The 23088-nt window shown below is 49.8% G+C and overlaps 7 protein-coding genes across 7 annotated transcripts; 3 read left to right on the plus strand and 4 right to left on the minus strand.

Moving 5' to 3' along the window:
• Nucleotides 1–6172: 6172 nt before the first annotated feature.
• SCP_1000370 (hypothetical protein) lies at nt 6173–6513 on the plus strand (the record flags this gene model as incomplete). The annotated part of the gene is made up of 2 exons (XM_027761907.1): nt 6173–6415; nt 6478–6513. 2 exons carry the CDS (start codon nt 6173–6175, stop codon nt 6511–6513), a joined length of 279 nt encoding a protein of 92 aa, XP_027617708.1.
• Nucleotides 6514–8094: 1581 nt separating this feature from the next.
• SCP_1000380 (hypothetical protein) lies at nt 8095–8515 on the plus strand (the record flags this gene model as incomplete). The annotated part of the gene is made up of 2 exons (XM_027761908.1): nt 8095–8266; nt 8316–8515. 2 exons carry the CDS (start codon nt 8095–8097, stop codon nt 8513–8515), a joined length of 372 nt encoding a protein of 123 aa, XP_027617709.1.
• Nucleotides 8516–11225: 2710 nt separating this feature from the next.
• On the minus strand, nt 11226–11700 carry SCP_1000390 (hypothetical protein; the record flags this gene model as incomplete). The annotated part of the gene is made up of 2 exons (XM_027761909.1): nt 11226–11537; nt 11602–11700. 2 exons carry the CDS (start codon nt 11698–11700, stop codon nt 11226–11228), a joined length of 411 nt encoding a protein of 136 aa, XP_027617710.1.
• A 492-nt stretch (nt 11701–12192) lies between these two features.
• SCP_1000400 (hypothetical protein) lies at nt 12193–14428 on the plus strand (the record flags this gene model as incomplete). Its single annotated transcript, XM_027761910.1, has 10 exons — nt 12193–12456; nt 12512–12537; nt 12935–13013; nt 13079–13087; nt 13138–13193; nt 13241–13248; nt 13308–13610; nt 13664–13901; nt 13969–14236; nt 14297–14428. 10 exons carry the CDS (start codon nt 12193–12195, stop codon nt 14426–14428), a joined length of 1383 nt encoding a protein of 460 aa, XP_027617711.1.
• Nucleotides 14429–15768: 1340 nt separating this feature from the next.
• SCP_1000410 (hypothetical protein) lies at nt 15769–16584 on the minus strand (the record flags this gene model as incomplete). The annotated part of the gene is made up of 3 exons (XM_027761911.1): nt 15769–16358; nt 16430–16481; nt 16549–16584. The coding sequence occupies 3 exons, from the start codon at nt 16582–16584 to the stop codon at nt 15769–15771; spliced, it is 678 nt and encodes a 225-aa protein (XP_027617712.1).
• A 785-nt stretch (nt 16585–17369) lies between these two features.
• SCP_1000420 (kinase-like protein) lies at nt 17370–19019 on the minus strand (the record flags this gene model as incomplete). The annotated part of the gene is made up of 6 exons (XM_027761912.1): nt 17370–17560; nt 17618–17789; nt 17851–17969; nt 18022–18222; nt 18274–18629; nt 18697–19019. 6 exons carry the CDS (start codon nt 19017–19019, stop codon nt 17370–17372), a joined length of 1362 nt encoding a protein of 453 aa, XP_027617713.1.
• Nucleotides 19020–20905: 1886 nt separating this feature from the next.
• Nucleotides 20906–22174, minus strand: SCP_1000430 (predicted protein; the record flags this gene model as incomplete). The annotated part of the gene is made up of 4 exons (XM_027761913.1): nt 20906–21434; nt 21491–21528; nt 21602–21877; nt 21929–22174. 4 exons carry the CDS (start codon nt 22172–22174, stop codon nt 20906–20908), a joined length of 1089 nt encoding a protein of 362 aa, XP_027617714.1.
• Nucleotides 22175–23088: the final 914 nt, after the last annotated feature.

Here is a 23088-nt window from a genome sequence, read left to right on the forward strand (position 1 = left end):
CATGGTCAGTGAATAGTGCTGTGGCGGCTCAGGATGACCTCCGTAAGTTGTCAGGTGGTTTCAGCTCCAGCAACTTGAAGAAGCTTGGACATCTCCGTAAGAACATCTCTCCAGGGTAGCAGCACGGAGGGTGGTGAAGATCGACCAAATATTGTACGAAGATATGGAGTCTCCAAAGATGTCGATGAGCATCCAAACAGACAAAGGTGAACCGCTCTGACTTGATCGCCATCACGTGATCACGAGGGACGCGCTTGTGGCTGAAACGCCGTCTTGTGTCCCACATCCGTAGTATGGATCCACTAACTGTTCGCACAATGCGAGACGATGCTGTACTGAATGGTATAAAAAAACTGCACAAACAGAATGAGCAGTGGGTTATAACTACGTGTGTGCCCTTACTTTAAAGATGCGAAGGAGTTCATCAGTCACAGATAACGAATAGATACCAGGAGCTGTGCATAGGCTGAACAATGGGAAGCATACGAAGGTCGTTGAAAATGTAATCTCCAGTCATGTTGGGGTAAATACTCAGACCAACTCGGAGACATCTTGCACATCGGTGCAAATGGTCCCCTCATTGTCACAGCAATCCACCCAGTATGCTTCTACATCTTAATCCACCATCTCACAGGAAACCACTCGCGCATCTGCGCCAGGACCAGCCGAGCAGCTCTGGTGAAAGGATCTGCTTGAAGAGCCTTTCTTACGAGGTGTAACGTGGCTGTGATTCTTATGGACGGTGAGGATGTGAGACCCCAGTCCCCGCGCAAAAACTTCTCATTTCACTTGACGAAGTTGGCGCAGTAGTGCCACATTGGACAATGACAAGTCCACAGCAACTTGCTCTCTGCTCCCTGGTGATGATGGAGTATGTGCAGGGCAGCCTACCACATTGTCGAATCTAGGAGGGAACACCAATATAGAGGGAGAAGTAGGTCCAGTAGATGATATTGTCGAACGACCGTCCAAAGCATCTATATCGAATGAACGATCAGACAGTGAGTTGTTCCCATCTGATCCTTCGGCATGAGGAATAGAGGTGGCATAGGGCAAGGTGCCAATCTTGAATCTCTCTCCATGGAGAGCCAGATTAGTGGTGATAGAGTTACAGATGACTAGCATTGCAGCGCTCCCTATCTCGTGTTGAGAAGTTGAAGTGCCCCTGCTCTCTGTGGTGCATGGATCTGGTGCATCACCACTGCACAATACATCACCGACTATGGTAGAGGTCTTATCTGGAGTGTCATAGCTGTGCATGTGGTCAATGTCATCCCACAGTCTGTTGTTGTTACAGTCACTGTGTTTTTGCCGTTCTAGTAGGGGGTCTGCTACGAATAGGCTATGCCAGATAGAATACATAGTTTGATGGGTAGCCGAAGTCGCAATGTGAAGATAGGCGGAGTAGGGCAGATAGCGAACATAGCTGTGACCCCCACTGCTATGTCATAAATCTTGATGTGAAAGATGTGTGCTAGCCCACATAGCTTATGCATCGCATTTGGTGCACGATCTCACTTATCTACGACCATCTGCTACGTGAGCTATACTACATCACTGTGCTCCTTTCTATACAGGCTTTCTGGTGTACCTTGCATCAGCTACATTGGCTATTCCACGTAGCGATTTCAAGCTTGACGTACATATAACTAGTGCTAAGTTCAGGCCTCCATCGGCCCAAGCGCATCATCGTGTCCAAGGTCAAGTTCACCTGGCATACACTACATGCTGGTTCCGCGCCCTTCCATCCACAGATTCACTGGCCCGTTGACCGCTGTCTAAACATATTTCTGGCGTGCCGTTGCCATCACCTTAAGAGCGAGGAGTGCTGCGTTGCCTTCTATCTCCATGACATGGTCTCTGCATGCTCTTGGTCTCTCGGGTCATGGCTGAACATGCGATGTGCTCTACAATTCTTGTGTTTGTCCAAAGTTGGGATGCTCCATTGACACCTCTCGTGACAGGTATGTGAGAAACAGACTGCGTCGCAAACCCCATCGGAAGATCGACATGCAAAGTCTATTCTGTTGCAGGTGTGATTAGGTATGCAGTAGGGGATGTGAGCGCATCAGGAGTATCTACTATTAGTATATAATGGAATAGATGGGTGTTGTTGATGGTAGCCATGGAGCATCGCCAATATAGCTGAAGTTTGATATTTCTTGTAGCCTAGGAAGTGTATGCTGTAGCTTCTAGACTGCTAGTGACTACGTGCTGCGCGGCATAGCCAACGTATCACCTTGTTCACTACAGGGGATCGCACAGTGAAAGATACACTTGAAGCTTGGTAACCCAGCTTGGGGGTTGATATGCAGAACTATGCGGTGTAGCCCAGGTCCTAGTTATACCACGTATCCATGGGGGTATCTTGCACCCAGACATAGGGGCAAAAATGCAGTGAGTGAGCTGAATTCGAGGCATGGCAGTCAATGATAGAAGATAGCGTGAGGGAAAGCTTGTAAGCATCGTGCGCCTCTGGATATTGGCATGGTTCTGATTACTCTCTATTGAGAATGTTGCTGGCCTCAGCAGCCATCAGTATTTCTGACTACGTTGGAGCTACGGCTAGTGGTATCAGCAATCGGTAAAATTTTGAGTATCAAGACGGTGGTCACCTGCTTTCCGTCGATCCTGTGCTATAGTTATCTCAATTTCCATTCGTTTTTTCTCCTCTGCAGTGCTAGACTAACACGGCACCATCAGCATCTTGGAGCCGAGCACAGTCGTTTGGAACCATTACCGATATATCAGCTCGAAGGTGTTTGACTCCAAGACATACGTAGGAAATGTTCCACGACAGACCTCCAAACATCGCTCTGATCTCCTGGAAGATCGAAGCTGCGCAGTGAGCTTGTAGTCGGAGATTATCGGCCCGACAACGTAGTCTAGAGGAGTAGTGAATCCAACCCTGTCAATAGCACAAGAACAAACAAGTGAAAAGACTGACGATGACAACTTTTGTGTAGTCTTCTCCTTGAAGGGTTTTCCAGCAAAGAGGCCTGCTTCAAGGATGGTATGCCACATTGCCTCTGTTTCGACCAGGACCTCGTTAAGTTCCTTTAACTTCTGGGACGGAAGCTGTGACAATACAATGGCAAGGAACACTGGGATAGATCACAAAAAACCAACGATTCCGAATACGAGACCAAGAATATCAAACACAGTCGCCATACTTCATATAAATATGTAACTGCAACTTAGGTTTGGGTGTGGTGGAAGTAACAACGCCAATGATTGATCTCAGCTCACTGGCAGGTTGTAAACAGCTTGGTCGAAGACAGGACGACCCGCACGTAGATGGGTGACGATGGGGGATTGGCTGTGTAGTCATTTTCTTCCTCGGGGTACTTGAAGGTTCGCAAGTCTCTGCACATGCTGTAGAGGCGTGTGATGCAATGTAGAGAATTTCCTTATACGATCTGTACGATCTGGTTCGCACGTGTCCTACACTGGCCCATGCGGTCTTGCTTTGCTCTTCAGTGAGTTCACTCGGTTCTTAGTTTTTTTTCTGGCTGGAACTTTGTACCGATTACCAGCAAGGGTTACTTACCGATCTCCTGATGAAACGCTCAGTCTCACAATTTCCGTCTTGGACATTGTGTACACCGGAGAAAGCCCGACTTCATGCAAAGGTCACTGTGGAAGGCTTGTACGTCCTTCTTCCCAATGAAATATTCTGGAGAGATCGTCAGCCATACCTAGAAGAGAATGGATACATTCTGAGGCCACGATACAGACCAGAATGGTCTCCATCATGGCTAAAGATGAATGTCACCCCTGCTTTCTGCGAGGATTCAATTTCTCTGGTGGTGCATTTTACTGACAAATGTAGAAACGAGAATAAATCGTGTTCTATCTAACTAGGTTCATGATATCATTGATGCAGTACGAGAAGCGGATTGTGGGTTAGTGGCCCTGAAGAGCATGGAGAAAGGCGGGGATGAAGTTCACATTGCGCAGTATCTGTCGAGTCCAGAGCTTCGTTCGCACCCTATGAATCACTGCGTACCCATAGTAGACGTCCTCCCAGATCCGATTGACCCAAAGGCATCTATTCTGATTATGCTATACGTGCGACCATTCAACGACCCTGAATTTGGTGCTATCAGAGAAGTGGTTGAATTCATGAGGCAAACACTTGAGGTTGTCTTCTTATAGACTTTGTGGCTGAAACTTACCAACTCTATTCAGGGGCTTTGCTTCTTACATGGTCAAGGTGTTGCGCATCGATAAGTAATGGTCTATGTCATACCCCCTCCAAAGCACTTACAGCATAAATTAGGGCATCAGTAAAAGGTCCACAAGCACTGTAGTGCAACATAGGCTACATAGTCACAGTAGCGCTGTCACAGGTCCCCCTATACATAGTATTCTGTAGTACCTGCTTAAGCTCTGTAGTGCAACATAGCAAGACTTGCAAACAATGTTGCATGATAAAATTGAAGGTTGTCGTTGGGTTGCCATGATACTATAGCCTGTATAGTGCACTGTAGACAAACATAGATAAAGACCAAATTAAATATATTGGTAGTCACTGTCCCCACACGCTGTACACTACATTGATACACACTCTGAATGCCATACCTGTATATGCAGTGTACTGGTCAGCCAGAGGGATAGTGCACTAAGGTGGTTCATACCTGTGCCGGAAAGGGTCTGTGTACTCCTGGTGCATGTCTGCCGTCGACTTGCCCCTCGCAGAGAGTTCCGTGAGGGGCAAGTCGGGCTCGAGCATAAGGTACACCTGCAGTGTGCACCACATGTCGCTCTGCTTTCGATTGTCAGTTAGCCAGAAGCCTCAGCAGCATGAGTACCCACTCAAAGATACCCAGGACCCAATGTGGAGTGCAGCCGCACATCCAAGGCTAGATGAGTGACAGTGTCGTGACCCCCCCATGAGTATATTTCCAAAGCTCTACCCGAAACACCCCATTGGAGTACACAGTATTCAAACTGACCTTGTATGTGAAAGCAGGAAAATACACACACTCACCGGCCGTGAATGACAGCTGCGCACCAGCCATGCATGCAGTTGATCACGGGCGACGTCCAAGCTGAGGATGGCAGTCGAGAGTGCCAGGATGTCATCGGAGGCTGGAGGGACATGTCAAGGATAGACTGCGGAGGCGGGAGACATGGCAGGAAAGTCGAGTCAAGTCAGAGTTACAAGGATCCATGTGCGAGGACGAAATTCCCTCACCGTCTTCGTGCATCCGCTTGTTCTCGCCGTCTGGCAATGCTGGTACGTCCTCTTGCTGAGATCTCGCGAGTGGAGAGATGTGCCTGAACTTCCTGCTGTCGCACTGCAGAGGTCGAAGCGCAAGAGTCAGTGGCAGGGACGGGCAGTGACCCTTGTCAGACAGGTTGAGCTAAGTGTATGAGGAACATTGGTAGACATGGTAAGAAAATGTTGATGGGCGGCAGTGGGGAGAAGTTTCGGGCTTTCGAGCACCAGAAGCCTGACAGACTGTTATCCGCAAATATCAGAATGTATCAGTAAATACTTGTCACTCATCTTTGCTCATTGCATCTCGTGCGCACTGAGTAAGGATAAGAGAGAAAGAGGAGAGAAAGACAAGGAGAATGCAAGGGGAAGGATTCAACAAGCGCAAGTTCAACATTGTTTGTGGGCTTTGTTTGGCGCCTTCAACAAGATCACGTGCACCCACTCTGTGATCGTCCAGCAGCGCTAAGTCTCTCCCTCAGCCTGAGCTCGAGGCTGGCAACTCGTGAGTGCAAGTACTCAGTGTTAATTCAGCATATATACATATGGGGCTTGTGGGAATTCCCACTGAGAGGTGAACTCAGGTAATGTTGATGTTGCGACAGGGCTCTATGCTCAGAACTACAGTATGTCTCTTCTTATGCTTCTTGTGGCAGTCCCAGTCATCGAGGTTGCAAGTTTGAAGTTTGTTTTTGTAGTGTACACCAGTATATGTAGGCATGTATGATTGACGTGGGAGACTGCTGTTGTACCAGCGCAAGGTATATTGACAACAGTAGATAGCTGTAGCATCCTGCTAGACTCTGTAGCATTACATCGACATCAGTGTGGTACATAGTCTGGCTGGGCACTACAGCCTGGGAACCCTTTTGCTGATGGGATTGTGCAGCCGCAAATATTATGATGGATGGTCATTCATTATATCCTCGGGGCCACCATCCTGTTCGTATGGAGGCAAGTCCAGATGGCATTTTCATGTTGTCTTCACTATCTCGATCAGATCATTCTGTCCGATATTACTTCATAGACTTCGGCATCTCCTCACTGATCGGAAAGGGAGAATCTCCGTATGTGCTTGGCAGAGAAGGAAGAGACAAGGAGCTGCCAGAGATGTCCTCGGAGGTGCCGTACGATGCGTTTAAGGTAGATATCTTTGTCTTGGGCAACCTTTACAAGAAGGAGTTTCTCCAGGTGAGCACAAATCGACTTCGTTATTGAAACTTCTAACATGTTCGAATCGAAGACGTATCTAGGTCTTGACTTTCTTGAGCCTCTGGTGCAAGCTATGACAGCCCACCAACCAGATCGGCATCCAACAGCCGAAGTTGCTTTCGCTATGCTAGAAGGTATTCGCCACAATTTGGACGGTCCTCTGCTATGCTGGCACCTTTGGAGAAAAGACGAAACTACCCATGAGCGTGTGGTATATGATACCATTGCAGTCGCGAGAGAGGGAATATATCGCCTCAGACATTTCGTGACATAGTTTGCACAACTACCCAGTAAGTTCTCTGTTATCTTCACCATTCATGCTATGCTGAAGGTCTGGTTGGAATAGGGCATAAAATTGAAATTGATATGGGTCGTGTTACTTGTTTTAGTTATCGTTTTCAGCAGAGCTTGATGACCTCCATGTCTGCAGTCTTCAAGCCCATAAGAGTGGATTTAAATGTCAAACTCCAGGATCATTTGAAATGCTCCAATATACGTAGGTCCTTTGGTCCTCAGAAATCTAGTGCGGTGTTTCCCAAAGTCTTTGGGAGGCTTATACACGGTACTGAAGGTGACACTATTTCGGTTTCACTTGCATTCGTTAGTCGTCTTAGTCTGACTTTGTCGGTTACTAATGTCCGGCCTTGTGTAGAAAATGTCATAAGATGTCGTGTGCAAGAATCAGTTCGCTAGCGTTGCGGACTGCAAGAGTCGTTGAATGATTGTACTCATTGTCGATAATAATGCTCAGAATACAGGAAGAGCGATAAAGTGCGTCCGAATAGACTACTTTCTATCGCCGATGGCGCAGTCCATCGTGACCCGTATCCGGCTCGCTTCACCCTTCTGATATGCATCTACGTTCATAGATGTCATTTCACTTCTCTCCGGCTCTCTCCCGTGATCCGTCACGTCTTCCTGTTCTGAAACCATAACGCGAGGTTACCGCTGTTTTCGTCCATGGATGAGTATGTTCCTCCAAACCTTGCGGAGTCGAAGATCTGCAGTGCCACAGCCGCATTGTTTAGGTCAGGGGCAGTGCAAGCGATAATAGGCCACGTACAGTACTACAAAGTAACGACGAGAATCAAAAAGTTTTTCGCATCGCTGGCAGTAGTAAGGACTGGGACTCTGGAGGGGTGGCAAAGTCCTTGTTATATCCTTGTTATACTCGTAGCAAAAATTATGTACGGTGGATGAATTTTCGTGTCGCTGAAGAGCGTGATCGTTAATTTAAACGAGGTAACGATTCCAGCGCTCACAGTTAGCCGTGACTATTGTTTAAGAAAGGAAGAATAGGCATATGTATCTGTAAGTTCTTGCAGTATGGTGCCATTGTAACCAAATCGTAACCGAGTGACTCCAATGCTCTTCTTTTCAAGTCCACTCTTCCTACCTGTTGCTGGTGCCTGGTCAGAGACCTTCATCTTATGGTGAAGGGCGACTCTAAGTCTTCAATCGTAGTTCAATCACAACGCATTCAATGCAGATTCCACGCAAACTTACCCTTGCCTCATTTAGTCGGTCTCCGCTTCGTGGTTCAGTCACCCCCGGGGCCCTGCACTATATATTCCGAGTAAACATCAAAGTCCAGGCGCAACATAGGGAATCATTCAAGCTGTAAACACTGTACTATGTCTGTTCCAACCTTTGGTAAAATGCGAGAACGCATGGTTCCTGTCTGGCAGAACAACGACCAACGAGACATTCTCTGGGCGGGGATCTATGGCTCAGTGGCACGTAATCATGCCCACGAAGAATCCGACATCGACGTCTGCATTGTACTGAAAGAGCATTGCGGATCAGGCGAACCTGTAGATCTTGAAGAGCGTGAGTCTCGCTTTGCAGGATCTCGATGTTCTTGTCTGAGCCTTCTCAGGGCTTGCCGAGGCTTGTGGATGTGAAGTTTCGCTCCTGTGCATCTGCCAAGGACCAGATTGGGCCTGGGGCCACGTCCGCCTAGAAGCGCTACTTTCGAGTCATACCGTCTATGGAAATCGTCGGGACGTCGAACATCTCCGCCAGGAGGCGATGATCTTCCTAAACGATGGTCTCACAAGGCTCGATTTCTATATCTGAAGCAGTTGAAGAAATTAAGAAGCAAGTTGCCCAGGCACAAATATATGAGGTACGCATCGTGCCGTTGCTGCCCATATTGGACCAATTTAAGTTTATTCAGAATTTCATTGGACCAGAGCAAGAGCCAATACAACAGAAGTGCATTCAAGCACTCAGGAAGATCACTGAGTTATTGGATATTCGGCCATCGCACCATCCTATTCGGACTCTGCTCATCTCACTGGCATTTGATCATGCCGATGAAATTCGCGACCTCTTTTCTCATGAAGACTTGGACGTCACTACGGGGGAGGCACCAGTTTGGAAAGAGGTATGGGATCGGCTCCAGCCGACCTCGATGACCATGTGGTTGTTTGATGCTGGGTGCGCTGTGGGTGGACGATCCTATATACGGCATATGCTTGCATCCAAACGACTCGCAGATACGTTCGAGGAAGGCGGTGTAGTCGATGATAGTATGTACAAAGATATCCTACGATAATCTGGTCATTGGCCATCAGGAAAAACCTCCCAGCGCAATTGCGAAGAATTATATGATAATTGTGGATAATTCATGAGAATGAAAAAATTTGGAGTGCATTGTGAGGAAAGTCACTTAATTTCTCAACTTCAATGACATCAGGAAAAACCACCCAGCACAATTGTGAAGAAATGTATGATAATTGTAGATAATTCACAAGAACGAGAAAATTTGAAGTGCATCGTGCACTGAGGAAAGTCACTCAATATCTCGACTTCAATGATAATCTGATTTGAAAACCTCATAATTACATGTAAATTGTACGCTAATCAGAAACTCTACTGGGATCTTGGAAAACAGTTCCTCCAGAACACTCTTGAAGAGAGTCATCAGCTGAACCAGTGCTTACCATGATCACACAGCAAAAGCAGAAACAGCACCGGCTCGACACTCAGCAAAGATGGCTGTAAATGCAGCAGCTGGTTTGAAGCGATCCGAATGGTGTATTAGATGTTGCCGATGTGTCCAACTGAGCAGCATAGGTAAGAACGTGAGGCAGGCGAGAATGCGGGACAGCAGATGCAAGGTGTACAAAAACATGAGGCGAGAGAGATGGAGGAGGCAAGATGCAAGGGCGAGATGACATGTGGAGGCTGGACAGATGCAGTCAGCGAGGCAGGTAAGGTGGGGAGATGCCAGGCAAGGCAGGAGATATGAGCTGCGAGATAAGTGCGGGATATGGGGTATAGGTGATCAACCAGTGACGATGCAACTTGCAAGGGTGAGTTGAAGTCATCGCCCAGGAATTGCTAAGTTCAACGGCACGTGATGATGTTGATTGGACCAAACAAGAGCAAGCACTGGTTCACTGCAGCGTCCGTCTTCTCTGCTTCATATTCACGTCTTTGTTGACCCGCAACACTTATTCTATGGTACGTGCTTTCTCTGTCACCCCTCACGGATGCATTTAACAAAGCTGATATTGGCACGCAATGCTAGGCATAGTATTGTGTAGTAGCACAAGGGCAACACTCGAGGCGCGTCACTACATTCTATGTGCCTCGCTGAAAGACTAACTTGGTTACTAGTAAAATGAAAATGCAGGGCATCTATGGATGCTCCAACTCTGGCCCCCCTCAACACATCAAATTTAGTCGGACGCTGGAGTCGACCCGCACCACCCCATAAACCCCCGCAGCGGTTACCACCCCCTTGCGTACAATGACCTCGAGCCATCATCTGCGCACGAACAATTCACACCAGGAATATATGACCTCGAAGCCGTTGACTATGACTATGCACACCCGCCCCCTGGCTCCCCTCCTGGTCCATCAGATCGTGCACTGCCAAATGAGTATGGCAATTCCAATGATCTCATCTCTGCCGGTACAGATGATGCACGGAGAAGGGGCGGCTGGCTCAGGAGGTCCACGGCTGCGATTTTGCCGAGCTATTATGTCGAGAGGTTCGAGCTTTCCCCGCATGCGCCCGCTGGTATGATCAGAGGGGGCACCTCCAACGACCGTGTCTTTGTGAACGTGACTGCGAAACCCTCACGGCCTCTTAGGATATGGGATGGTATGCTGGCGATTTTTCTCCCTTATTTGCCCAGGCGGTATGCAAGTGCCCTTTCGATGACTAACATATCTCTTTAAGTATTATACTTTGTACTGTCTAATAACATGCTCATTTTCCTACTGTATTATTGAGTAAATGAGGCCTGATTCGTTGTCACAACATGTATAATAGCAAGAATTGAAGAGAAAACCCTGTAACAAATGTGTGTAATGTTAAGAAATGTTGAGAATTAATAAGTGAAATCGGCAGGGGCCGTCTATTTCATGTAATTCTCAACAATCTTGATAATCGCTGGAACACGTAGAATCTCGACTATTCTTGACAATTAACATATAATTTTGACCAATTTGCGCGGGAGGTTTTCCCTGATGCTTGTCGTCACACTTGAGAAATCATTGTGAAGCAGTACTTATTAGGCTGACAGGGCATACAAAGTACTCTTCGCAGTTAAGAGCCGAGACCTATGCGCAGGTTTCTGCTTTTGTTGGGCAATCATTTTCGAGCTCGCATTTCCAGCGGTCTTGGTTACATCTGAACAAGTGTAATTTGTAATCTCCTGGCTGGATCCCGCTCGTTACTGTCCTCCTTCGAGCTTCTCCCCAATACTGCCTCCACTCCTCAAACAACTGGATGCTGACTTCCTCTTGACTCAAACGGCAGCCACTGCGCACTTCAAGGGTTCGGTACTCCATTCGCAACAAGGGCACTAAGAAGGGCGGCCTCAATTCTAGGAATATCATCGTAGACACCGTCCGCGATATCACCCCACTGAATCGGTACTGTAAGTTTATACTCATGCGTCAGCCACTTGCGACGTTTATTTTGTTGCCGCAAATTGTAATGGATGTCGGGGTAGGCCTTCACGAGGGGATCTGACTTTTTGACGGAGCGAATAGTTTGGACAAGAAATTGGAAGTCGAGCCCGATGGCGCTGCGGGCGTTATCGAGGTTTCTGTCAGGGATGTTTTCAGTGGTGGAGAAGACCTGATTGTATGTAGTTTGGGATGAGCAGAATCGTAAATTGCAGTTCCGATATGCCAGAGTGTACCTCTTTACTTAAGGCCCCGTCGGTTGCCTCAATCTTGGACCTTATGTCTCGTATGTGCCTCAGTGCATTGTAGAGCGCTATCATCTGATGGGTAGCCATTATGACTCAGAAAGAGTTATAACATTCTTATTTGGTGCGAAGGTGGGGAAGCATTAATGGGCTTACTCCTACTACTGAACGTCTACGCCTCGTCTCAAGCACTTAGTGGGTTGGGCTAGTATGAAGTCGCTTTTGTCCTGACGAGCCTTGAAAAATCAGACCTGTGCGTTATTCCTCAGGGGGTGTACACGTTGAAATCTCGGTTGCACGATCGAGATCATCCTCTCAGATTCATTTAAACCTGCACACGTGCACGTCATCCACGTTGGATTAATCTCGAATATACGGTATGCCAGACCGGCTCTAGTTCACCCACTCGGTCTCAGAGCAAGCTGGTGCAGACGTAACAGCTAGAGATTGCCGCTTTCAAGCTCTAGGCTGCAGGAGAACAAGTGGTGTTCAGCGATGATGGGCATCAAGTCTGTGGGAGACTTTCAGGCGATTCGGAAGCCGGCGAAGACAAACGGCACATCTCTTCCATAATCGTTCATCATGCTACGAGCAACTCGTCCACTGATTCATGTATCCTCCTCTCGGTTTCCGGTATTGACTCGAAGACATGCGCGTAGATTCGTGTCCTCGTTGCTCGCAGAGGCGCACGCAAATCACACTGGCGATCGTCGTCCGCCTCCCCAGAACGCTATCACGTCAAAGCTGCATTTCATTAACAGTGTGAACGAGGATGGCTCGCAGATACCCATGTACCGTGTGCTAGATGGCGCGGGAAAGGTGATTGAGGGTGCGGAGGTGCCTGAGGTGCGTTCCTATACGATAGACCGCTTCGTGGCGTCTAACAGCGCTAAGCTTATAGATCGACGAGGCGCTCGCGAGGAGAATGTGAGTAACAAACTCTGCCGCGTCATGTCGTGTTCTACAGAATTTGAGCAACGTGCCATCTGTCGTACACGTCTCTCCGAATCGGCACACTGCATGAACACGTTCAACGCAGTCAGACGACCATTTTTGTCGATGCCCGGCGGCTTTTTACGGGGAGTTGCGCGCAGTACCTTGCAGAATACATTCTTCAAGATTCTGGGGTACACCATAGATCCTCAACTGTAACCGCATGAATGTCGAGTTGTAAGCTGGCGATTGGGGAGCGTGACTGAGTGGCGAACCTCCAGTTGAGCGTGGTGACCTGACCTGAATTTAATCCCTTCAAACCGAAAACAACGTGGTCCAATATTTCACTGCTAACTCCACATTAAATGACATGAATTGATGGATGTTCCAGCTATGCCAGTATGGTCCATCTCCCCATTATCGATGACGTCCTGTGCAATCTACAACGACAGGGCAAGATTGCTTTCTGGGTGCGCTGTCTTCTCTATCTATACTCACACACACCAATTAACTTATTGGGGCGGGCGCAATTCAGATGACTTCGGTGAGTCTCGTCTTATCCTCTATGGAAACTGACACGAACCAGATGTGTAGTACGGTGAAGAGGCAGCTTTGGTTGGATCTGCGGCAGCTCTTGCGCCCGACGACGAGTAAGTCTTACTCTATCTGTCTTAATCTAGCTTACCGTATGCTACAGAGTACTCAGTGAGTCGTCTGCATGTACCTCACTCTCTTGTATTATCTTAAGCAACGCATCCGTAAAGGCCAGTACCGCGAGCTTGGTGTGCTCCTGTACCGCGGATTTGGCTACGACGCACTTCTCAACCATGTTTGCGGGAATTACCTCGACGGCTGCACAGGTGGCAAGAACATGCCGATGCACTTTGGCTCGCGCGAACATCACTTCCACATGATCTCGGCGCCGCTCGCGAATCAGATACCCCAGGCGGCGGGAGTGGGGTACGCGCTCAAGCGCGACCCACAGCGCAGGGGCCGCAACTGCGCCGTCGTCTACTTTGGCGAGGGTGCGGCGTCCGAGGGTGACTTCCACGCTGGCATGATGTTTGGTGCGGTTTTCTCCTCGTGGTAGCCTCTTGTATGCCAGCTGACTCGGGTGTAGCCTCGACGATCCCTTCGCCTACGCTGTTCTTTGCGCGCAATAATGGCTTTGCTATCTCCACGCCGGCGTCGGAGCAGTACTATGGGGACGGTGTCGCAGCGCGGGGGCCCGGGTACGGCGTGCACACTGTGCGCGTGGATGGGAATGACGCACTCGCGGTGTATGGAGCCGTGCAGGAGGCGCGCAGACTATGCATTCGTGATGGACGTGCGGTGCTCGTCGAGGCGATGACGTATAGGTTGGTGTCTCCGCACTCTGGCGTGTGTCCTTACGCCCGACTGACGAGGTATGGACCTGAACGACAGGGTGGGCCACCATTCGACGTCAGATGACTCGTTCGCGTATCGCCCTCGCGAGGCGGTCGAGGAGCGGCGGCGGCTTGACGATCCTATTGCACGCTTCCGGATGTTCCTCGAGAGCCGCGGGTGGTGGAACGCGCACGAGGAGCAAGCGTTGCTCGCGCGCTTGAAGGACGAGTTCATGCAGGCGTTCCGCCGCGCGGAGGCGCTGCCGAAGCCGGAGCTGCAGTATATGTTCTCGGAGGTGTATGGAGGCGAAGAGCCCTGGACCCTTGTGCGTGCCTTCGGTCACGTCATACTTGTCTTGCTTGTCACTTACGACCCTGAATGCTAGAGAGAGAACCGTGAAGACTTGAAACGGCTCGTGGAAAAATATGGCGACGTCTGGGAACCGTGGCGGACGGATCTGAAGAAGTTTAGGGGCGAGGGGCGAACATGGCCTGAGGAAGCACAGATGGAGAAGTGACGAGTTGTCTGTAATCCCTTGTCAGATATCACCAATTTCTCAGCACACGAGCATCATTCACGAAGGAAGATGCGTGGACCGCCACGCAAAAGAAGAGTTAGTGTTTACGTTTCTCCGCTGTGAATACTACATGGGTGCACCCGGTCACCACGGGCTGAGTCTTGATGCGACTTCCGCACAACCTTACTCCTAATTTCGTACCCCCAAGCCACCGCGCCACCGTCCCTTCTAAACTATCGTTGGCTCAGCTTTGTGTTCAACACCAGCCCAACAAGGTAAGCGGATCAGAAGTTCCAACTTTCACTGACATGCGGTAACGGATGAAACACGTCTGGCTTGAGAGTCTTCGTTGTGAGGAATATATTCAGTGGGCTGGGACTTTCGGATCTATTACTCGTGGTCGTGCGAGAGAAGGCTCGGACGTCGATGTCTTGGTGGTGTTCAAGGACCATGTTCGCTCTGGTCAACCTATGGACCTCCATGAAGGTGCGTTGGCGGCGCCGGGGCCGTTATTGTCAATCATTGCTTCAATTTTCACAAAATAGTAAGCGAGATTTGACTCTGTGGCACCGTGCCACAGCGACTGCTAGTTCTGCAAATTTGGGTCAAAGGAAGGCCAGATTTATCTAAAAGTTGAAGGGACTCTGGAGATCCGTGCATGAGATTGTAGAGCGCCAGGTCATTTTAGGCGAGGCCATGTTCAGGCTGTCTGCGTAACTGCATAGCTCATAAATGGAATGGTTCGGGACGCTTCTGATACGAACCTGAAACACCATCGTTTCCATCTTCATCTCGAGCCTTCTGTCCTCGCAGCATCCGGAAGTACGACCATGGCGTAGGAAAAGTAGATGCCACGTTCCGCATAGTATGGTTTGACTGCGTTGCCCATGTATTCGACACCCTCCTCCTCAACGCCGTGTGTCCAGGTGACCGCAGTCTTGTAGAAAGCAACCGAATAGAAAGGAATGTCTGTCGCGTTGACCAGCCATTCAGTTTCTGCAGAGTTCGAGCCTGAATTTGGTTTGTCTTCATCCTCGTCGCTGGGAGTCGCTCTCAAACTCGTAACGAGTTGAGGCCTTCTGTTTCACCTTCTTTAGCAGCAATTCAACATGGGCCTGAGTGAAGGGATAAACTTTGGCATCGGCCACGACCTCATTCATGTCATCCACGAAATATGCTTTGGCTCTGACCTTCGTGAGCACCGGGAGGAAGTGACTGTTCAAGTTCTTCAGAGCAATCGTGTGAGTGGCCTCGTTCAAGATATTGTCTAAGCCACTGAGCACCGTGGTTCCAGTGCAGTACTCATGCGCGAGGAGCAGGCTATACGGGGCCTGCATCCTCTACAAGATATTTTCCATCTTCTTGCGTACAACGGATGTCCGCATCCCGTCTTTTTCCTTACAGAAGAACTTGAATGCGATTACAGCTCGGTATCCGTCCTGAATCTTCGCGACTTTGTGTTTGACGTTGGGGTGCAAGGCAATCCAACTACCTGGTATCGCCTTATGTCCATCGTACTCGACGGGATTGTAAATCTGCTCGCCGATGAAGAGACGACCCTTTTTGGTTGTGTCGCCAAGGCCAACGAGGAAGGTGCCAACAAGGTTCGTCTCCGATGTATCCCTGTGGGCCTTCAACTGGCCCCCAGGGCCATACACATGGATCTCGTACGGTTCGACGCGCACGGAGCCGGAAACAACATGGTCACCCCAGCATTTTTCAACCTGCTCGATAAGATTCGGTGAAACACTAAATTCCGAGGCAGGAATTTCGCGTGCATCCCGGACATTCGCATGAACTTTGGTCTCCTGTGCATCCCCGAAGCCTGAGACGGCGCCGTTTTCGAACCACTTCTTGAGCCGTTCCGTAAGTTGGCCCTGGCCGGTGGCATCGGGGTGTACCATCCTTGTTATTTGTTCCTTCGTTGGAACTGGGTAGAATATCACCATGAGAATTCGCAACCGGGTTGAGTGGTGAGCTTAAACGGCTCATCCAACACACCGCTCCAATGCTCGTCATCTTCATAGATCGCGGCAAGTTCTTTTAAGAGAGTCTAGATTCAGATATCATCGCTCAGGTACGTCTTGAAATGAAGTTTGGTGGGGAAGGGAGAGACATACCCTCATGAGGAGACAGCTCTCATCTTCGTCGTCCATATATCCGCTCTATAGCATTCTTGAGGTCCAAGACAGTACGCACGGAGGCAGGGAGCATGTTTCATGTAGCCTATTAGCTGATGAGATCCGGAAATATGCGATTCAAGAGAGGAGCCACTCAAAGCACTCAGGTGTACCACATCTGCGTCAAACCTTGTGATTACGTCGTCTCGCCCGTCTGACAAGCCTGTGATGTCAATCTGTTTAGCCTTCAACGAACCATTTCTAAATGTTGTTGATAATTACGCCGACCGTATAGCCTATTTCGAGAGTTTGCGGACGTGCAGGATCACATCCCTGTAGAGCCAATCATTCTTCCCTGTATTGTATACTCGGGATCGCACACATATAAAGCCTCGCAGAGTAAGATGGAAAAATAGCTGATGCGAAGAATGGGGCTCAGTGAATCAACTGTCTTCGCACTCCCGGCGGCCAGTTGCCTCCTCCGGCATTCGCGCCTGCGCACCGTCGTCCAGCAGCGCCCCATTCAGACCCGCAGTGTGCGTCAGTTGCACTCCGTTGAACGCCATGCCGGGGCGCACGCCCACGCCAGCGTTGTTCACACCATGCTTCTAACGCTTCCCGGCAATGCAGCGAGGTGCGACGCGAGTGTGTCGTAGGGAAAGACGACCCTGCAGATGTACTGGGTGCACATGGAGCTTGAAAAAACACAGTAGTTTCCTGAAAGCAGGGGTTACAGTTCAAACGTTCCCAGCCAATCTAGCGCTACTGACACAGAGACGGCGAAGCACACAACGATACTCGACGTACCCGCTGCCGATTAATCATCCCTGGAGCCATGGATCCTCCAAGAGTTCAATGGGGTCCGGCCTATCCTCAGGGACGTACTGCAGACATCTCTCGATGAACGCTGCAGCATTCACCAGCTCGCGAGAGTCCCCCATAGTCTTTGAGTCGCGTATGCATTCAGCGATCGTCCTAGGATCGCTCTTTGAGGGCATACGAATCAGTGTACCTGCGTGGACGCCAGCGTCAGCGCATCCAGCGGTAAACCGTACAGGGCAGCCCTCACCGTCGGCATTCAGAAATTGGTCTCGATTATGGGACTCAGCCAGGAATTCCGTGGGGAACGGGCGTCCTTGGATTTTCATGATGCGAAGCAGGTGATCGTCGTCCGCAGTGATGCCTTCGGCAGCGTTGCCTTCGGGGGTAAACAGCTGCGACCCAGTCAACAACTCGAACGTCTAAAGGAGATGATCGTTCAAGAAAAAGCATGGCCGACGAGAGACCGTGATTGCGACACACCAGGCACCCGACGGCCCACACATCGACCTTGAAGTTCCATCCGCACTGCAAAATAACTTCCGGGGCACGGAACGCTCGAGGACTGACATCATTCGTCACTTCCTCCTCGCAGATTTGGGCTGTCGACACGGCTGAATGAGTAGTGCTGCAACCTAAAAGCGCCAGTCTCACCATGCCCGAAGTCGGCGAGCTTGAAAACCAGTTGATCCATGGGCACCTGCAGCGCTGGCAGTGGCTGGCTGACTATGGGTCGTACTTCGCGGCCCAAAACTAACACGGGAGGATAGTACTCAGGAGGGTCCTCCTTCAGGATTCGCATGATCTGCTCGTCCGAAAACGGAGCGGCGAGCATGACGTTGTCGGGCCTCAAATCTACGATCGCGCTTGAGCATCTCCGACATTGATAGAGTTATCCTTGCTCACCCGTATGCGTCAGTGTACACCCAAAATGTATGAAGTCTAAGCTGGTCAGAAGATGTTGCAAGAAAAGCTTCAATACTGGCAATGGTAGAGCTCTCCCCGGATACCGATCGCGGAAGTGATTGAGATCCATCCCGAGAACTTCTGTAACTAAGCATTGGTGTGGACCAGTATCGTTCCTTGCCGTCTCACAGACGAAGGTGTCGTAGAGCTTAATACATTTGTCCCCACCATGCCTGAACTTGGAGCGAAGACCGATATATTCAAGAATGCGTGCCTCTCTAATGATCCCCGTATGAACGAGCCTTGTAGCCTGCCTTGTGAGGACCTTGATAGCCACATACTTAGAGGGTGCAGATCTGTCCAACACAAGAGAAATCAGTGACAATGAGTGGAGATTTACCTGTAGCCCTACAGCACACGTACTGAATATCACGAGCGAGCCAAACGCTTGAGAATGATCCATATCCCAACTTGCGGACTATAGCGTAACGCCCCTGTGGTCCAATCTCGTCCCCGATGTGAACCTCCATGAAAGCTGGGACATCCATGGGTAACAGTGCAGCTGGAATGCCGATAGGTTCTTCTGGATATTCGACAACCACGGCAGCATCCTCTATGGCAGCCGCGAGGGCACCTGTGCGGGAGGTGGACTCCGGGGCAGAGAGAGACGAAGCGTTTGGAAATACTTTGCTAGACAAGGTGGGATGCGATTCGCATGAGTACGAAGAGCTGCGGCCAAGAAACATTGCAGGCTTCAGCTGTAAGTTTTTACTAGACCAGTGGTTCCTGAATTTCACGATTGATTCCAGAATTGGGCGCCTTTTCATTTCTACGGCGGAGAGTCTGCGGTGGCATCGACGTCGACGCCAACCTAAGGTTTAAGGAAGGAGGACAATACTTAGATTTATCCCTGGATGGGGAGTAGTTCTTCTCACTTGCCATTGTTGAATTCCGCTGTTGGCTGCAAATAGGTGCAAACAACGCGTTGGAGTATTTTACAGGACCCCGGCATATGGTCGAATATGTCCGATCCAAAATCCCCGAATTTTGGCCCTTATGTCCGCACACCATTTGGGCCCAAATACCCGCACAACGGATCGGGTTAGCCAAATTTGGTCCATTTATACCCGCACGGCCGATATAACCTCTAAAAATGGCAAAAATTTACAAAAAAAGCGCAAAAATCATCCAGGACACGCAGAACATGCTACGACACTATAAGAGAATGGGTTTGTCATTGTATATCAGTCCTGAGGGTGAGAGGTAACCTACTCACCTCAAATGCTGAACACTACAAGAGTAGTAGACTTGCTGGCTCAACCTGAATGCGCGAGCGGAAAACATACTGACTCGGACTCAGCGACAGCCACGTACCGAGGGACAGTGGACGCGAAGCATGAACTTGAAGATCCCGGTCAGAACGCGTAATGCTTGTTAAGGATATGGGCATTCACTTACTCTGAGAAGGCGCTTGGAGGTTGTCCCCGGCCGTCCAAAAATGTCCGCACTACCGGATCGGACATGCTGGCGACGGTCCAACTATGTCCGCACAGTGGATCGGGTGGAGTGCCAGGATTTGGCCTGTTCTACCCGCACTTAGTCTCGGACGTTGGCCGGATTTGGGGGTCACTTCTACCCGCATCCGGATCGGACATGTTGCAGCGTATGCCGGGGTCCTTATTTTACCCACTTCCTGTACTAAAGTACTAAAGCCGTCGGGATTCGAGACCGAGTACGATCACATGTATCCTGGAATACACGCATGGCTGTGTCATACAGTTTTACCTGTCCTCTCGTTCCACGTCTCAACAATTCTGTAAATTATATGGAAGTGCGCTGACGGTTTACGTGGAGTATGGCACTGTTTTCTTCAAGGTCTGTCCACCGACCGAGGTATGTGCTCGCCCAGCCCTTATGCGACTTTCAACCTGAGCACGTAGGTCTTCGATCATAGTTGACTCCTACTTTGTTGGTTGTTAACCGAAGGCGCTCTGCGCGCCGCACGCTGCACATAAACCGCGTCCTGGCATTCATCCTCACCCAGAGTATGCACGCCCAGCTCCCAGCATTTAAGCGGAGACTTTGGCAATTTCGCGGCTCCGGGCCATCGTAAATTTCATTCAGCTAGCCGTCATTCTTGACTTCCCGCGCCGACTAGTAGTACTTCCGGGTAGTAGCTCGAAGCTCCGTGCTACCAACATAAATGGTCCTGCTCATGCAGGGCGAACGCCAGAGACACCCCATTGAGTGCATAGATCTCCCCACCCCCGGACAGGTTGTCGTATGGTACGAACTGCGCATGGAGACAACGTTCAGAACGGCAAGGCGAGGCGCACCTTCTACCTCATTGTGCTTATTGATATTGGTTCCGTGGCACAGCATCCGTGCACCGGCTCCTTGACAGCTCCCGGTTATTCTCCGCGAACAGACGGTAGCGTCAAACGTCGGAAGACACGCTTTGAGTGGAAGCATACAAATCGCTGCTCGCACTGGTTCCGGTGGGTTGATCCAGCGACCGAGTGGCAGAGGTGGGCTTCAACGATGGGAGTATGCGTAAATGGCATTAGCTATGGAGAACGAATACAAGCATACGAACAAGGAGTGTCATGGTAGAGAATGATACCGTATTCGTCTAGCCAGTTCTGTGCAGAGATCGTAAAATAGGTGTTTTCCAGAGAGTCATGCTCATATGCTCTTCGGGTATAAGGGAGGTGATCTTCTCGGCCATGAAGAGTGCGTAGGACGCTGTGATGCGCTCCTTGGGCTGGCGATACGTCATCGCAGTCACGAGGAACTTGAAGTATTCGAGGAACTCGCGCAAATCTGGACACTGCAAATCCTCGTCAGCGCGAAGAAAGGCACTCTCGAACAGTGAACCCAGGTGGTAAACATCGGCTTTGAAGGCGTCGTACGGTAGCTTAGAGGACCATTCTGGTAGCCATATGTCCTCGCCCCCTTTGTAAACCACGTACGGCTTCCTGCCGGGTTGGAACTGCCTGGCCTTGCTTAGGTTAGCGAAGTAATATTTGACTGGGTGGTGCAGACGATCATAATGAAGGGCTTTATCGAATCCGCTGCGAACACTGTTGATGTTGATCGGATGGTGGCCTTGTGGATATAGAGAACGGGCATCCATCATGATGCTTCTGGAGTTGCAGTCCCTTTATCATAGTGTCAGTATGTCGAGCTTAGGTGGTAACATTGTGGCTTTCCCTACCGGTACGCAATATTATGATCGTGGAGAAAACGTAGACCCTGTAAAACAGGAATGAGGAAAGATGCGTCTGTCAGGCTTTATTGCTCGCAAGGAAAGTGCAACGCGACTCACTTCGAGTGTCTGCTTCACGAAATCCATCACATCATGCACTAATGAAAGCTCGGGCTCGTTAAAAGGATGGAGATACGGCGTGACCATTAGGACTTTGTGAGGATAGAGAGGATCATCCAGAAGCATCTGGATAGGAACGCAGTGATTACTAGGGTCCGTTGCAAAGTTGGACAACTGCGAAGCAATTGCGAATTCGGGCCACTTCCGTTTCACGGACTTGATCGACAACATCTCGAAGGGCTCACCGAGTTGAGTGGCATCCATTGTGTCTGGGTTCTGGAGTAACGTACGAAGATGTTGGCAATTGAACAGAAGAGCACCACGTACCCATGACTCAGCTGAATCCTCGCAATACCCTGCGCTCTCCCCCGTCTCCAGCCACGAAGGGCGCCACTCCAGATGGTAGCGTGGTTGTAATTGAAGCCCATTTCTTTCAAGGAATGCGTACCGGTCTCTCCACTCAACCTCAGATTCCGACAGCGGGTAGATCCCTTCCTTGGTCGACTTGGCATATCTCCGGACTTCCTCGTTCGAGGAGAGATGGTGTGAGGGCGGAATGTTGGACAAAGCCATCACGGTGATAGGCGGATGTCAGTATGGATGTGAGATGATATAGAAAATGGATACAAAGCCACTGGTGTGGCCAAACCGGGTGCTGCGCGTCCAAGAGGTCCCACAGTTGATAAACGCTCCGAAGATCATAACGCTTTGTTCCTACAAGAGTGAACGTACGGACTGACATAACAAGGCCACTTGAATTGCAAGCTTTTTGCGATACTTGACTGCACCTCCGATAGCGTCACATATGAGGAGTCCCGTAAAGCAACGACAGATAGTGGGAAGGTGTACCGCGACCAAACGCGCCGCCTTCTCGGGCAGTGGTTTTCCACGAGTGCAGAACGTCAGAGTGTCTTCGAGACTTTGACCCAAGACACGAGAGTCCAGCACAAAGCACCGAGACACAAAGCGCACCATTCATCGACAACTTAACACTTGGAGCAGAAGGATGTACAACAGCAGAGACCACGTCGACAATCCAGACAAACCGTATCGCAACAGAATACCCAAGTAGAAAGTGAGTTATCGTAGGAAATTCCGAGTCGCCACCGTGACAGACCAGATGTGACGCGGTGACGTTTAATTTGCACATGTTGAATTCTGAAGCTGCCGGCAAACAGATGCAAACAACGCATTGCGGCCTAGAGATGATGGCACTGGTGTACCAAGAGGAATCAACATTTCCAGGTTTGACACAACGCCGGTGGAGGACTCAGCGATGTGGGTGGTCACACTTGAAATTGGAAGGACGACTTGGCAAAGTCCGTGGGCCGCATTTGGCTCAAGTAGAGACTCGTATTTTTTGTGTGCGCTTGAGGGTCCACATTTCCGTGGTTCCACAAGGGGAGTAGTTCTCACTTGCCATTCCAGGGATAAATCTCTAAGTATTGTCCTCCTTTCTTAAACCCTAGGTGTACCGTCGACGTCGA

The sequence above is a fragment of the Sparassis crispa genome (assembly GCF_003851025.1).
Source record: "Sparassis crispa DNA, contig_000009F, whole genome shotgun sequence".
Lineage (NCBI taxonomy): Eukaryota > Fungi > Basidiomycota > Agaricomycetes > Polyporales > Sparassidaceae > Sparassis > Sparassis crispa.